General features: G+C 43.0%; 1 protein-coding gene across 7 annotated transcripts in view; it reads left to right on the top strand.

Annotated features, from left to right (window-relative positions):
* Positions 1-16,536, top strand: part of MYO6 (myosin VI) — a 527,529-nt gene that overhangs the window by 171,482 nt on the left and 339,511 nt on the right. For all 7 annotated transcript variants that reach the window (XM_029595584.1, XM_029595582.1, XM_029595583.1 and 4 more), the window contains exon 8: positions 8,451-8,548. In XM_029595584.1, the coding sequence (XP_029451444.1) occupies positions 8,451-8,548 (98 nt within the window). The remainder of the gene's footprint in view (positions 1-8,450; positions 8,549-16,536) is intronic.

The raw sequence follows: 16,536 nt of genomic DNA, 5'->3' as shown, positions 1-16,536 counted from the left end.
CAAGCTACATATTTATAAAGAATATGTTTTTCAATTAAATCAGTGAATATTTATGATTAAGTACATATATACTTTCCAGGTCTTCAGGTATGTTTTCAATGTAGTGCTAGTCACTCGTGCACAACGAGGTCAATGTTCAACGCCTTTGTGTGTGTAACTTTTCAAGATATGTGCACAAAAACAGAGTTTGGAGTATTTACCCCAGCCAAATGCATTAATTTAGTGCGCACAATATTTTTGTGAGCACGAAATTTACCCCTCACAAAAAGGGGTTTTAATGGAAGTGTTCCAGGTGCAGGGCTTAATTTGACATGGTGAGCGTGCATATTCAGCACTATTCAGACATAGTTATGCGTGCAAGTCTGGTTGGAAAAATCAGTCGTAATTTTATTTAATTTATTTATTTTATTTAAATCTTTTCTATACCGTCGTTAGGAATGATCCGTCACAACAGTTTACAATAAGGCACATAAAATAAGGATGCTGAGATACATTAATTTACACGCGTGCCATAATGATTCGGTACATTGTTTTCTCAATGATATAATTGGGGTGTGATACAATACTGTCCAGGAACTATCAGTTTAAAAACAAATCTATTTTTATAAGTGTCAACTTCTCATCTTGTGACGAACGAGAAGGTAGAGTAAAAAACAAATCGAAATACAGCTACACACTTTATTTGTTCATATCTCATACTTTGCCTGCCTCACTGTTTCTCCTTCTCTATTTGGTAGGCTAGCTTGAATAGCCAAGTTTTTAAGCCTTTTCTGAAGATTTTGTTGTCTTTTTGCAACCTTAACTCTAGTGGCATGGTGTTCCACAGTGTGGGTCCGGCCAAGGATAGTGCTCTCTCTCTTACTTGAGTTAGTCTTGCTGTCTTAATTGATGGGATAGTAAGGAGTGCTTTATTCGCTGACCTTAGGTTTCTGTTTGGTACGTGTACATGGAGGGCTGTGTTAAGCCATTCCGCTTTTTCATTATGTATTAATTTGTGTAAGATGCAAAGTGTTTTGTATTGTATTCTCTGCTCCACAGGTAACCATTGTAACTCTGCTAGGGTTTCGGTGATGTGGCCTCTTTTACTTTTACCGGTCAAAATTCTTGCAGCAGTGTTTTGTAAGATTTGTAGTGGTCTGAGTGAGGTGTATGGTAAGCCTAGTAATAGCGCATTACAGTAGTCGGTGCTTGCAAAAATCAATGATTGTAGGACTGAACGAAAGTTCTTTGGTGTTAGCAGTGGTTTGAGTCTTCTGAGTACCATGAGTTTAGCGTATCCTTCTCTAACTTTTAAGGATATATGTTGTTTTAAGCTTAGTTCGGAGTCATTTGGATACACTAATCCCAAATAAAGTAAAAGTAACCGATTAGAGTTAGCTTTATACCTTTATTTTACCAGAATAAAGTTATGGGGTAGATTTTAAAAGGGTTACACGCATAAGGTATGCGCGTAACCCTTTTAAAACGCCCCTGCGCGCGCCGAGCCTATTTTGCATAGGCTCGGCGGCATGCGCAAGCCCCGGGGCTTCGCTAAAGGGGCGTGTCAGGTGGGTGGCGCGACATTCCAGGCGTTCCGGGGGCGTGTCGGGGGGGTGGTGCCAGCCCGGGGACGTTCCTGGGGTGCAGCCGAGGCCTTCGGAACAGCCCTCGGTTTGGGAGATGGTGCGCCAGCAGCTCGCTGGCGCGCGCGAGTTACGCCTGCAGGATGCAAACGGAACTTTTACAACGGTAAGGGGGGGGGGTTAGATAGGGCCGGGGGGGTGGGTTAGGGAGGGGAAGGTGCGGGCCGGGGTGGAAGGAAAGTTCCTTCCGAGGCCGCTCCGATTTCGGAGCGGCCTCGGAGGGAATGGGCAGCACGCGCTGGGCTCGGCACGTGCAAGTTGCACAAATGTGCATCCCCTTGCACGCACCGATCCCGGATTTTATAAGATACGCGCGGCTACACGCGTATCTTATAAAATCCGGCGTACTTTTGTTTGCACCTGGTGCGTGAACAAAAGTACGCGTGCGCGCTGTTTTTTAAAATGTATCCCTATGTGAATAATTTTATCTGAATATATTCATTAGGACACTTGCATAAGTTCCACTGAATATGCATAAGTTCCCCTGAATATTTGGCACGTTACACGCATAACGTTTCTGGGATAAATTTGCTGCTTGCCATGTCATTGAATATTGACCTGTCAGTGCACACAATAGGGTTGCCCCCAGGACTGCTGCCAAATTCAAGTACTTTGGCTGTTTTCCGTAAGTCGTCTCCCAACAAGTTTATCTGCACTGATTCTGGAGTTGGCTTTATGCCTGAAAAGACAGATGAAGGAAACGATTACCAAGGTTTTCAAGTATGTGTGTTATATTTCCTTTTCAAGGGCCTATTCAAAACACCCTTTCTGTGCTGCACCATTTGAAGGTTGTTCACCAAAAGGTGGACATGGAGATGAGCTAGGGTAGGATGTCTGGATCTTTTGTTGAGCAACCTTTCTTCAAAATGTCACTCCTGAAAGTGTTTGTTTTTTTTTTTATAAAAAAGACCTGGGTAAATTCAGAATCATACAGAACCTATCTTACCCACAGATGGCATCGGTTAAGGATTTTTTCCCAGTTGAGGGATACTTTGTCCATTATGCCACTTTCTCCAACACAGTATTAGTAAGAGAATGCGGTCAGGGTATTTAGTGACAGACTAACATCGAGCTCGCATTTTGCCAGTTGCCAGTGCATCCTCTTAATTTCTTGCTCCTGGGGTTCAGATTTTGAGGTAAAGTTTTCTTTAAGTACCATGCCAGTGGGCTGTTCTACCTCCTGTGCATATTTTGAGATGTTCATGTCATTTGTTCACTGAATAATTGCTTAGTGTACGGGATTAAACAACATCATCCATTATCTGAATGACTTCCTATTCATTGTCCTGCATCATCTACTTCTTGCGATTGCTTTGCATAGGGTGTCAGAGCAGTCACTAATGAATTTGGCATACTATTAGCTCATGAGAAGACAAGGGGTCTAGCCACATGAAATTTAGTTGTTAAAGCTAAATGATTGCCATAAAGGTAGTGCTGGCAAACTTGCAGTCTTTCATTGGCAGCCTGAATTTTGTCTGTTATGTTGTGCCAGTGGACTGGGTATTCTTGCAAGGGATAGCAGCAGTAATGACGGGAATCAATCACTGTCACCATTTCATGTCAGTCACTCATTCTCTGAGGGAGGATCTGGCAATGTGAAAAACTTTCTGTAGGGATTTTAATGGGGTATTCACCTAGCAGGTTTCTCTCATTACCAGTAAGGAACTAGACCTCTTTTCTGTCCTTTCAGGAGGATGAAGATTCAGGGTATACTGCCAGGGGTCATGATACATGGCCCATTGGCCACACACAAGGGTAAAGACCAGGATCACCAGGAATATCATCTTTCTCCAGCTGTTTCCTATAGTAGTGGCACTCACCATTTGGGGCAAAAGATTCAAGAAGGTGATAGTTTATACTGTGGTCAAGGTGATAACCAAACAGTTTGCTAAGTGTGATCAAGTGGTGGAGTTATTTAAAGTATTGATCTTAACTGTTTGCAGCTCAGCATGACAGTTTGGTCTATAAATATTCCAGGGACACACAACAGATTTGCTGACACTCTCATGCCACATGGGATCAATTATGGCAACTAGCCCCTGGAATGGACAAGATAGGAGTGTTAATTTTGAGTTATCTGTGACCACTTGGGGCGTACTATGGCAATCACCAGTGGTAAGAGCTGGTCAGCGTTAGGGCACCTTTGCCAGTGTTTAACTCCCAGGACAGGAGCAAGGCTGGACCCAAAACAGCAGACTTGAACAGGAAGAGGACTGGGCTGACACCAGCCGCCACCTCCTCAGATTGAGCCCTTAGGTTTTGGTAGCCTGTAGGACTTAAGGAGGATCTCACAGGTAACTTAAAGGTACCCACTAGGACATGGGCTGGCTACTACTAAAACAGGAATAAAAGGGTGCCCACTAACAAGATCAAACAGAACTAGGACTAGACAGACACAGGACAAATGAACAAGGATAGGAACCAGAAAGACACAAACTAGGGTCAATACAAACAAGAAATAATACTAAAGCACAGCACACAAATAAGAAGACCACAATATTAGGGCCAAACTCAAGGTAACAGAACAAGAACAAACAACAAGAAAGACAAATACACAAAACCAGAAGGCCACCATACTGGGGCCAAATACAAGATTAGGAAGACCAAAGCAAAATAAGGCCACATACAAAACTAGAAGCACAGAGCAAAAAGGCCACAAAACAAGGACAAACTCCAGGCTAAGGCAGGAATAGAGGCCCCAAGAAGAATAGACTCCAAGCTGAAGCAATGAGCTTACAAAGAGGCAGGCTTATTTCCTGTGGCAGTGATGGGAAAATGGCTGTTAGCAGGATCTCCAAGCCATAGAGCCTGGAGGACTGAGCGGCAGGTAATATGGTTCTCTGAGGGCCCCTGCTGGCAGGAGGCAAGCACAGCATGCAGGTCCTCACAATTAAGAGGGCCTGGTCCTAGGCAACCTGGAGATAGAATACATGGTCTCAGGCAACTGGAGGGGAAGGATTATCTCAGATTACTGTAGCTAGCTACATGACAAGCTTTTCATTTTTCTCCAAAGTTTGGGTTGGGGAGATCCAGAGCCAAATTTCATAATATGGAAGCTTGTGTCTGGCAAATGGGCTAAGGCCAATTCAGGATAGAAGGTGGCTATTGACCCTTCTAAACTGGTCAATGATCTTCGTTGTAAAATATATAGGACCAGACTTAAAGATCTAAAGATGTATACCCTACAAGAAAGGTGAAATATGATAGAAACATTTAAATACCTAAGAGGTAGCCATGCACAGGAGGGGATCTCTCTCATTTGAAAAGAGATTCTGGAATGAGAAGTCATTGAATGAAGGTGAAACTGGGTAGACTCAAGAGTAATCTAAGGAGATATTTCTTTATAGAGAGTTTAGTGGATACATAGATCAGTCTTCTAGTGGAAATAATAGAAACAAGGAAGGTATCTGAATTTATGAAAGCATGGGACAAGTACAGGGGATCTCTGAGAGAGTGGTAGGGATTTTTAAGCTGATCAGTTATGTGGATGGACAGACTAGGTAGGCTGTATGTGGGGTTTTTTTGTAAATCCTGCTTGCGGTTGGTTCCCGTGAGTGGTCTTTCTCACCTCCCAATGCCAGGCAGCCTTGCTGATATGGCTCCTTTGCCTGGGGCCGATGCTTTCGCTTCCCAACACGACTCAGTGGCTGGAGGGGACACTTGCCTCTTGTCGCCGCCACCTTCTGCTTCTGCACAGCTTGGAGTGCCGCTGACACTGCTTCTGATGTTTGTAGTCTGGAATAGCTTCTGACGTTCCTCTTCGTGATGTGCTACCTCATTAGGCGTGCATGCCTTACCTTAAGATTTAAAGGGTCTGCGGCAGGAAAAGCTCCATGGCCCTTCCTGCTGATGCCAGCCTGCTTGCCCTATAAAAGGGCTCCTCTGTTTGTGTTCTGGGTCTTTGCATGGAGTTGCTTCCTCCTTGGAGTTCTTTTACCATCTCTTCGCTCCAGGAGTCTTCAGAGTTCCAGTTCTTTGCCCCTTAAAGGTCTCCATGTTCTTCGTGGGAGCTCCTCTATGTTCTTTGTTTCATGTTCCTGATCTCTCAATGGTCCCTGTATCTTTTGTTCTTGATGTCAATTCCTTTCAAGTTCATGATGTTCCAGCTTTCATCTCCTAGTCCCTCCTTCCAAGTCTTCTCTCTCATCCACTCCTCCAGGCATGCCAGCGTTGTGGACTGCAACCAGCCCACAGATAGTGCAGGATGCCTCGTGGCACAAGTCTTGTCTTTGCTGGCCAAAATTCTGGAAGCCCCTTGTTTTTAAATGCTGGGGTCCCATCCCTGGTTTCAAGTTCCTGAATGCCAGGGTTTTGTCCCTGGTCCTGAGTTCCCGAGTCTCTGAATCCTGATCCTGGTCTTCGGAATTCCTTGCTCAGTTTCCATCCAAGTCTCAAGTCCAGCGCCTTCTTCACCTTCAGTGTGGTCCGCAACCAGCCCTCAGGTTGTGTGTAGGGCGTGCAGCGGTGCAGGACTCCAGAGTCTTCATCATGTTTCCAGTGTCAAGCCTTCGTCCATGTTTCAAGCCAGAATTTGCCCCATATTTGGTGTGGTCCATGGGCTGTGTAGGGCATGTTGCAGTCCACAGCTCATTCCGTTCATGAACCTGAATCTTCATCTAGTTCCAAGTCTTCAGTGCCTTTATCTGCATCCTTGTCTCCAGAGTGATCTTCCATCTATCCTGACACACAAGCCCCAAGTGGCAGGTCTGAAAGGGCTTTCGAGTGACCGGGGGGCTACCCTTGAGACCAGCATTGCGTTGCTGATCTCATGCCTGTGTGTGCAGGTTCAGCGGAGTCTCCGAGTGTTCTGAGTCTCAAGTGTTTCCAGCCCAGCCCATGCCTGGATATGCTCGCCTCCTGTGGCAGGTACCTTGGAGCCTCTCCCTGAGGTTGTTTCGTGGCTTAGTGGCTATTTGTCAAATAGGACATTGTGAAAGAATGGTGACTGGGCTTGTCAATGTTGTCAAAATTATGTTTTATGTATAAGAAGGATAATTTTTAAACAACTCTGTGTGGCCTCATATATGCATGTTTATGACTGCATGGAGATCTACTATAGTATTTATTACATGTGCGTATCTGATCAGTGTAGATTATAAAATATGCATATGTTTGGTTATTTACGAATACCTGCAGTGCATTGAAAACATGCATCTTTCCTACCTATCTTTAAATATATGCACATAATTAAAATCATCACTTTGCCAATACCTCCACTAGTTCACCCAGTCCATCTCCAATACAGTGAGATCCTCTTATAGCAGAAAACAGAGGAGTCCGATATCATTTGTGCTAGATAATTAACATGTGCAAAATTTCGTGAATAAGTTCCCTAATGCATTTGCATAAATCTTTTATAGCAATTTACATGCATACCTCTTGATCCTGCCCTGGAATGCCCCTAGACCACTCCTTTATTTTGTGCAGGTAAATATGTGCACAAAACTGAAAATATGTGCATAATTTTGATGTGTATAAAATAGCATGTATGCGAATATAAGCTGCTTACATGTGTGTATTCTAATTGTACATGTGGAACTCCTTTGAAAATTCACCCCCAAATGTTTTATTTACTGTAACCTAATTACTGTAGTTTCTAAACTTGAGTAAGAATATATTTGCCATTATTAGTTTTGTTTTTTTTTCTCCCATTTTTAATTTGCACTACCTACCCCCAACAATCTGGGCTATTTAATAGTGCAGTAAATAATCCATGAAAAAAGAACTTTTAAGATTTTATTAAATAGCGAAAACTGCTCAGTGTTGCTTGGCTAGACTGGTCTATAACAGCATGTGTGTGTGGATTCCTGTGCCTGTCTGTGTGGGTGTCTCTGCCTGTGTGTATGTGAGTATGCTTGTGTGAGCCTGTGAACTTGTGTACCTTGAGCAAGCTTGTGTACTCCTATACCTGCTTGACCCTGTGTTTGGGAGTGTGAGAGACGGGGCTACGCAGATAGGGGCGGATTTTAAAAGGGTTACGCGCATAACCCTTAAACCCCCCCCCTGCGTGTGCCGAGCCTAAGCCCCAGGATGCGTTTCGGGGAGCGGCGCGATGTTCGGGGTGTTCCGGGGGGCGTGGTGCCGGCCCGGGAGCGTTCCAGGGGGCGTGGCCGAGGCCTCCGGACCAACCCCCTGGTCGGGTGATGGTGCGCCAGCGGGCCACCGGCGCGCGAGAGTTACACCTGCCTCGAGCAGGCGTAACTTTTGCGATAAAGGTGTTGGGGGGTTGGTTAGGTAGGGGAAGGGAGGGAAAGGTGGGGGGAGGCGGAGGGAACGGGCAGCGTGCGCAGGGCTCGGCGCGCGCAAGGTGTACAAATTTGCGCGCGCCGACCCCAGATTTTAAAAGACACGTGCGGCTACGTGCGTATCTATTGAAATCCGGCATACTTTTGTTTGCGCCTGGTGCGCGAACTAAAGTACGCGCTCGCGCTTTTTTTTTTAAATGTACCCCATAGTAACAGTACCTGGCATTGCTCATTTGACTGGTCAATAGCAACCTGTGTGTGTGTCTGTGGATGTGGGACCTCTGCCTCTGTGTGCACGTGGGGGCCTCTGCATATGTGTGAATGTGGGTCCCTGTGCCTGTACTGTGTGCGTGCGTGCTTCTGCTTGCCTCTGTGTGTGTGACAGGGCTTTGCAAAAAGCATATTGTCTTTGCACAGTGCATCTTCCACTGGTCTGGGCACCATAGACAGATACGGCAGTGTGACCAACTGCCCGACCAACACAAGCCTTTTATATATACATATATATAGGTTGCTGTCATTTTAATATTTTACTTGTAAAATGACATGTGTGCTTTTTTTCCTTTTCGTTGTTTTCCAACAGCTAATCCGCTATTAGAAGCTTTTGGGAATGCCAAGACAGTTCGCAACAATAATAGCAGTCGTTTTGGAAAATTTGTAGAAATTCACTTTAATGAAAAGGTGAGGTGCAAGTCCTTTTTTTTTTAATATAAAATTAATATATATATCCCATAAGTTCATAATTAGTAGTATTCATTCTTACACAGTTTCCTCTTTGATTTTATGAGATGGTATCTGTAAAGCCAGGAGTACTAGCTTGAGTTTTTTGCAGTATTTTTCTTGGCACTCTGGGTTTGATTTTTTTTTTTTCATGTCTTATTTCCTAGGTCTACTTTTACTTTTTTTCTAATACAATTTGGGGCCCCTTTTCAGCCGCTGTCTGACCAGCAAAGTTAGCCGGATAAACACATCAAGCTAACTTTGTTGAGATATTCAGCTATACAGCAATGCTGCTGAATATGTATGTATGTATTTAATTATTTAACCAATTTATAGTCTTCTGAACCACAGATCTCAGGGGAGTTCAATGAAAATGCATAAACTTTCAGTAAACACTCCAAAATCATATGCATAAAACTATAAGACCAAAACTATACATAAAACTATACTCTTAACTCTAACTTAACTCTGATCCAGAATGCCTCTAAGTTATCCAGCTAAGCTTTATCTGACTAACTAGTTATACTTAGCTGGATATCTTGGAAGCAGTCAGCCAGCAGAGATGTTCAAATCCTGTGTTTTGTCTGGCTAAGTCTGAATTTAGCTGGACAAATGATGCTGAAAATGGGTCCTTTATTTTTATCTATTTAATCAAATTTTTTTTTTTCATTCAATCATTCTTATTTAATATATCAATTTACAAAACAGTAAACAGCAACATGTACAAACGAGTACAACTAAGCTTGGAAAATCCATATTTATGCATATTTTTTGGGAGCAGATGCCAGGGGAAAATGTAAACACATCAATCGCTTGTGTCTCCCCAGGAATACAATGAAAATAAAAATGAAGCCAATGGCGTGGGGAGGTATCTCATGTTAGCATTAGCACCCAGCAGCATGTTTGCTTCTGTGTGGGGATTTTGGGATTTGAATCTGCAGTTCTCTGGAGAGCCCTTTCCACCATGATCAGGATGCTCTTATTCTGCTGTGTTACAGGGGAACTTCATTATTTTATGTAACTGCTAGGTTCATTGAGGCCCAGCGCATTGGTCATGTGATATATGTACTTGAAATCATCTCTCATAAGCAACTTCACTGTACCTAAAACTTATTCATGCCAGTAGTGCTTCTTTAAAGCTGCGTTAGTGTATTACTGCAATGGATTAAATTGCTATATAATTTATACCATCCCTGTGAATATAAAATAAAAAATCTATTTATGTATAGATATCTGTTTATAGATTTTTTTTTTCACTAGTTTCATACAGTCAGAGAAACAATGATGTGTGGTTTTCACTTTGTTCCTTTTTTGGAAGCTGAGGTTTGATGGAACATTTTTATCACTTTGAAACTAATCTGCGACAATGTGATAAAATGTGATTGGTTCAGTTTTTGCTAGAAGCTCATTGCTTCCTGTATTGGAAGATTTTGGTAGTTTGACTCATTTTGCTCATAATGAGGGATATTTTCAAAGCTATTTTCAGGTATAAAACAGCGTTTTAAATTATGGAAGTGGAATCTTTGAAAATTGCTCATCCTATATGAGGCTACGCAGCCTCATCATATCTTGACCATGATGCTTCCCCACCAGCAGGGATCTCCTCGAAGCTCCATCCTATGCTGTCCCAGTCATATCCTCATGACTCATTGAGTTCAGCTTGTAGTACAGCTTCCTAGCTGCAGGAGCCCTGAGTGAGCTTGGCCACCTGCCTTGCCAAGCTCCTCCCTCCAATACACCCCCATAATCCCTGCCTTACCATACCCAAGATGCTTCCGCATAGAGTCTTTCTTGGCTCCTTGCCCTGGCCACTCTTGACTTGCGGCCTCCAGGCCTTCTTGCTCCTGGTCTTGCCTTATGGCCTCGGGGCCTTCTTACTCCTTTCCTTGCCTTGTGGCCATCCTTGCCTTGCCTTGCCTTGCCGTGTGGCTATCTGACCTTCTTGCTTCTTGCTTTGCCTTGTGGCTATCCGGCCTTCTTGCTTCTTGCTTTGCCTTGTGGCTGTCCGGCCTTCCTGCTTCTTGCTTTGCCTTGTGGCTGTCCGGCCTTCCTATTCTTTGCCTTGCTCTGGCCTGTCTAGGCTTTGCTTTGCTCTGTGGCCTATCTAGGTCTGTCCTTGCTTCGCCCTCAGGGCCTTACCTTGTCTAGTCCCTACAGGCTTCCTGTATTGCTGCTTTCGGGCCTGTACGTTCCATATTCTGTCTTGTCCTTGTCTCTTCCTGTCCAAGCCTCAGTTCCAGTCTTACCTGTACGCTCTTCCTGTCTAGTCTTGCTCCGGTGTTACCAGCCTCTCCAAGCCTTGCTCCAGACTTACCATGTTGGCCTGCTGTCGCAGAGACCTGCTGTCCCCCAGAACCCAAGTGCTCAACCTGCAGAGGAGGGTGCTGGTTAAGCGGAAGACCAGCCCTAGCTTTGTCCTGTTGTACTGCACCACTCTGTGGGTGGTGTTCTCTACACTCTGCCTGAACTGGAGCCATAACAGTTCCACACCATGATGGAGGCATTTTTGGTATAGAGCCAGGTTGGGGGAGAAAACGACATATGTACTTTCAGATATTCAAAAGTACATGTATTTGGTTGGAAAAAGTATCTGCAGAAATAGGTGCAAATCTGAGTATTATTTTTTCCGTAAGCAGTTGTCAAAGTGAAAGTGTATATATACTTTCTCTTTGAAAACTAGTGCAGAGTCTGTGGGTAAAAAGTACTCGCGGGCTTTGTAGCAATGTTATATTTGATTCTCTTAGATCTCACAGCTGCATTTGAAGCCCTATTCTATTGTTAGTCTCAGGGACATTTACAGCTGGTACAGTACTCACCTGGTTCTCTTTCTACCTTTTCAGTTGGGTTCAATAAGTCAAAATTGGTCCATTTTGTGGTTTCTTGGCACCCCATAAAATCAGGAGTGTCTCAAGGTTCAGCCTTGTCTGCCATACTTTTCAACATTTAATTCCATTATGCTTGATTTTAAGATATTTAGGTATATCATGCAAACATTTTGCAGATGATACCCAACTTTTTTTCGCCATTTAAAAGCTCCTGGTACGACACTAGTAATTTCTTTTCTCATTGCTTCAAAACAATTTGACTGCTTATTAACAAATAAACTATCTCTGAACCTTAATAAAACAGAGATCATTCCCCTAAGCTGTTCCTTCCCTTTTTCTATTCCTTTGCCTTTCACATTCAATGGTATTCCTATCTCCTTCTCTTAACAAAGTCTACGAATTGGGATTCTACCTAGATCCTAAATTAGCAATGGTCCCTCATGTAAAATCAATTATCCAATCCTCATTTTTTAAACTAAAGTTACTAGATCATTTGAAACCTTTCTTATAGCCTCACAACTTTCATATTGTTCTCCAACCTTTAGTCTTCTCTGGCGTTGATTACTGTAATTCTGTCTCTGCTGCTTTGTCACAATCCACTTTTTGACTTTTTCAAATAATTCAAAATTCTGCTTCCCATTTATTGACAGGAACCCGCATATTACCACAGTCCTTAAGTCATTAACATTGGTTGTCCTTTTCCTACCACATACAATATGAAACAGCTGCTGTTATTATTCACAATCTTTTGTGAATAATGGTAATTGTTTTCCTTGTTTTGCATCTACCCTATGAATACATACACCTCCATGCCTCTTAGCTTCATCTAGTCAGCAGCTCTTAGATATTCCTCCTTTTGTTCTGCTCATCTCTCCGTCACCAGGGAATATTCTTTATCCATGCATGGCCCCACTTTATAGAACTCCTTTCCTCTCAACCTCTGACACACTGAAGACGGTAAAGTATTAAAAAAAAAAAAAAATTAAAAACACACCTGTTCAGCAAAGCATTTCCCGTATCAGCCTAAATCCTTTTTTTTGTTCTAGCCTGTATATCCTGAATGCAGCGATTATTTTGTTGATTAGTTTGTCCAGTGCGAATTATTCATGTAGCACAATAGTTTTATTTTTTATTTGTCTATTTTGCACTAATTATTCATATTTTATTGTACCCCACTCCAAACCCTTTTTTAGAAGGGCGGATAAGAAAACCTTTTTAAAAGAATAAAATAAGATTTTTCCTGTTCCCAATTTGTATATTTAGGCGTTTCTGGATAAAACAATTCCATCTCAAAACGTTTACTGCAAGCTTCTAAAGACATTTGTTTCTCTAAGGGCAAGCAGGGTGACATCAGATGGAGTGCAGCAGGGAAAAACGTCTATCAAAGTTTCCAGAACTTTGACTTGGCATACTTAGCATGGAGTAGATGAAACACCACACCAAAGTAACCTTTACTAACAAAATAAATACTTTTATAATCACAAAATGCTAACTTTTCACAAAAGGAGAAAAAGTCCTCAGAATGGAGTATGACTGAACACTGGGGGCCGGATTTTCAAAAGGTTACGTGTGCTGGGGTCAGAGGCTCCTGGCATAGTGGCCCTTTGCTGCTGTGCCAGGGATCTGTGCGCCGGCAGTTGGCAGGGCTGAAGTAAGTTTTGGAATAAAAAGAAAAAGGTAGGGGGGAAGGGAAGGTGGGGTGGGGTAGAGAACAGGGGAAGACAGCGCGGCTTGGCACGGGCTTGGTGCACGCAAGGTGCACAATTGTGCACCCCCCTTGCACGCGCCGACCCCCGATTTTATAACTTGAGCGCGCAAGTTATAAAATCGGGCGTACGTGTGTGCGTGCCGGGTACCACGCGCACATGTAAACCCCACGCGCTCCTTTTAAAATCTACCCCTTAGACCATACCAATATGTATAATCATTGGTCAAAAACCTCCACTTCCTGTTTAGTTCTTAAAGACATTTTTCTAATTATTAAATATACAAATTTTTAATTATTTTGAAATAAGGTAAAAATGAGTTACTGTGCTAAAAATATTTCATGCTCAAATTACTTCACTGAGCTTCAAGTTCAGTGAAATGCAATTTAAGATTTTACATCATTGTTATTTTGATGCTGTTAAAGTGTGTAAGTTAGTCATTGTTAATTCTGATTTGTGTACTAAATTCCAAGTATTTAATGCATACAGTGCATTCAGAAAGTATTCAGACCTCTTCACTTTTTCCACATTTTGTTATGTTACAGCCTTATTCTAAAATGGATAATATGCATTTTTTCCTTCCTCAAGCTAAACACAATAACCCATAATGACAACGCGAAATCAAGTTTGTAGAAATTTGTGTAAATTAATTAAAAATTAAATACTAAAATATCCCATTTACATTATTATTCAGAACCTTTGTTGTGACACTCAGTTGAGCTCAGGTGCATCCTGTTTCTCATCCTTGAGATGTTTCTCCAACTTGATCGGAGTCCATCTGTAATAAATTCAGTTGATTGGACATGATTTGGAAAGGCACCCACCTGTCTCTATAAGGTCCTGTAGTTGACAGTGCATATCAGAGCAAAATCAAAGCCATGAAGTTGAAGGAATTGTCTGTAGGACTCGGGACAAAATTGTATTGAGGCACAGATCTGGGGAAGAGTATAAAAAAAAATTGCAGCATTGAAAATCCTGAGGAACAGTGTGGCCTCCATCATTCTTAAATGGAAGAGGTTCCAAACAACGAGGACTTTTCCTAGAACTGGCCGCCCAAATTTAGCTATCAGGGGAGAAGAGCCTTGGTCAGGGAGGTGACTAAGAAACTGATGGTCACTATGACAGAGCTCTAGAGATCCGCTGTTGAGACGGGAGACTCTTCCAGGACAACCGTTTCTGCAACACTCCCCCAATTAGGAATTTATGGTAAAGTGGCTGGATGGAAGCCATGCCTCTGAAAAGGGCACGTCGGCCCATTTGGAGTTTGCCAAAAGGCACTTAAAGGACTCTGAGCAGGAGAAACAATATTCTCTAGATTGATGAAACCAAGATTGAACTCTTTCTCCTGAATGCCAAGCGTCATGATTGGAGAGAACCAGGCACTGCTCTTCACTTAGCAAATACCATTCCTATGGTGAAGCATGTTGGTGGCAGCATCATGCTTTGGTGATATTTTTCAGTTACAGGAATTTGGAAACTAGTCAGGATTGAAAGAAAGATGAACAGATTAAAGTACAGAGAGATCCTTGATGTAAACCTGCACCAGAGTGCTCTGGACCTCACACTGGTGCAAAGATTCAACTTCCAACAGGACAGTGACCATAAGCACATAGCAAGATAACGCAGGAATGGCTTCAGGAGAAGTCTGTGAATGTCCTTGAGTGGTCTAGCCAAAGCCTGGACTTGAACTCAGTTGAACATCTCTGGAGAGATCTGAAAATAGCTGTGCGTCTGCAGAGAAGAATAGGAGAAAATCCTAAAATCTAGGTGTGCCAAGATTGTAGCGTCATACCCAAGAATTGAAGCTGTAATCATTGGAAAAGATGTCTCAGCACAATTCTAAGTTAAAGGGTCTGAATACTTACTGTATGTAAATGTGATCAGTTTTTTTTAAATTAATTTGCACAAATTTATACAAACTTGATTTTGCTCTGTATTTATGGGATATTGTGTGTAGACTGAGGAGGGAAAAATGTATATTATCCATTTTAGAATAAGGCTGTAATGTAACAAAATATGGAAAAAATAAAGGGGTCTGAATACTTTGTAAATGCACTGTACATTTCTGCTGTGCTCCAAGGGGTAGATTTTCAAAAGGTTACGTGCATAAGATATGCGCATAACACCCGAAAACCTACCCCTGCATGCACCGAGCCTATTTTGCATAGGCTCGGTGGCACGCGCAAGCCCCGGGATGCGCGTATGTCCCGGGGCTTCGAGAAATGGGCGGTCTGGGGTGGGGCCGTGGGTGTGGCGGCAGTCCGGAGGCGGGGCCGAGTGCCCCGACACAGCGGCCTGTGTCGGCGCGTGCAAGTTACGCCTGCCAGAGGCAGGTATAACTCTACAAAACAAGGTAGGGGGGGGGGATTTAGGTAGGGCTGCGGGGTGGGTTAGATAGGGGAAGGGAGGGAAAGGTGGGGGGACCAGGAAAAAAGTTCCCTCCAAGGCCGCTCCGATTTCGGAACGGCCTTGGAGGGAACGGGGAAAGCCATCGGGCCTCCCCTAGGGCTAGGCGCACGCAAGGTGCACAAGTGTGCACCCCATTGCACGCGCCGACCCTGGATTTTATAACATGCGCGCCCGGTAGCGCGCAAAATTTAAAATCGGTCCCTCAAGCTGTTGCTCTTTTGGGAAGAGGTGCTGTCTGTTACTAATGTTTGTCACCTTTCTCAGGAGGTCTACTGTTGGGTTCATCTAACTTTCATTTGCCGCTATCAAAGGATATATGAAATTTGTTCATGTAGTTATTTCGATGGCACATTTTCGTATTTTGAAATTCTGGATCTAAGATGAGATGCCTTCTATTCTGTGTTATGGCATCACTAGATGTCTGATTGAATGCAGTAAGAAAGATTAGATGTTCTTAACGTATATTGACCACAGATTATATCCGCGCATGGAAAAATTTGTATGGGCTGTTTACGTTGGGCCTATATTCATCATTTCACGATAAATGTAGCAAAAATAGCATCCATGATAAAAAAAAAAAAAAAGGGGGGTGTGATTAGGGTAATTTTACTGGTACCGTATTGCATAGAAATTTTACTGCAAAGCACGTTAAATTTATTGCACTTGTGATATTTTCACATCACAAGCTGAGAAGTCCCCGAACAGGCTTTTATCACATTTTTGGGCTGCTGGCTAGAGATTCTGTAGAGGCTCACAAAAAAGTTAATTATTTATACCAACGTAAGAGGGGGGCACTAGTAACTCAGGGTGACATTTGTGGTGTGGGGTGGGTTCTGGGGAGCACTTTTACATTCACAGTCATACGTACGAACAGCACAGTTACCATCAGTGAAGATTTACTGTGATTTGGAGGGATGAAAGGTGAAAGAAAAGTAGATTGGTACCATGTTCTCTCCACCCAGCGTATGCACTATCTACCTAGCCCACAATAATGCCCTAACACATTTTG

This window comes from Rhinatrema bivittatum, chromosome 3, assembly GCF_901001135.1.
Source record: "Rhinatrema bivittatum chromosome 3, aRhiBiv1.1, whole genome shotgun sequence".
In the NCBI taxonomy this organism is placed as follows: domain Eukaryota; kingdom Metazoa; phylum Chordata; class Amphibia; order Gymnophiona; family Rhinatrematidae; genus Rhinatrema; species Rhinatrema bivittatum.
This window is presented reverse-complemented; position numbering and strand designations above follow the sequence as displayed.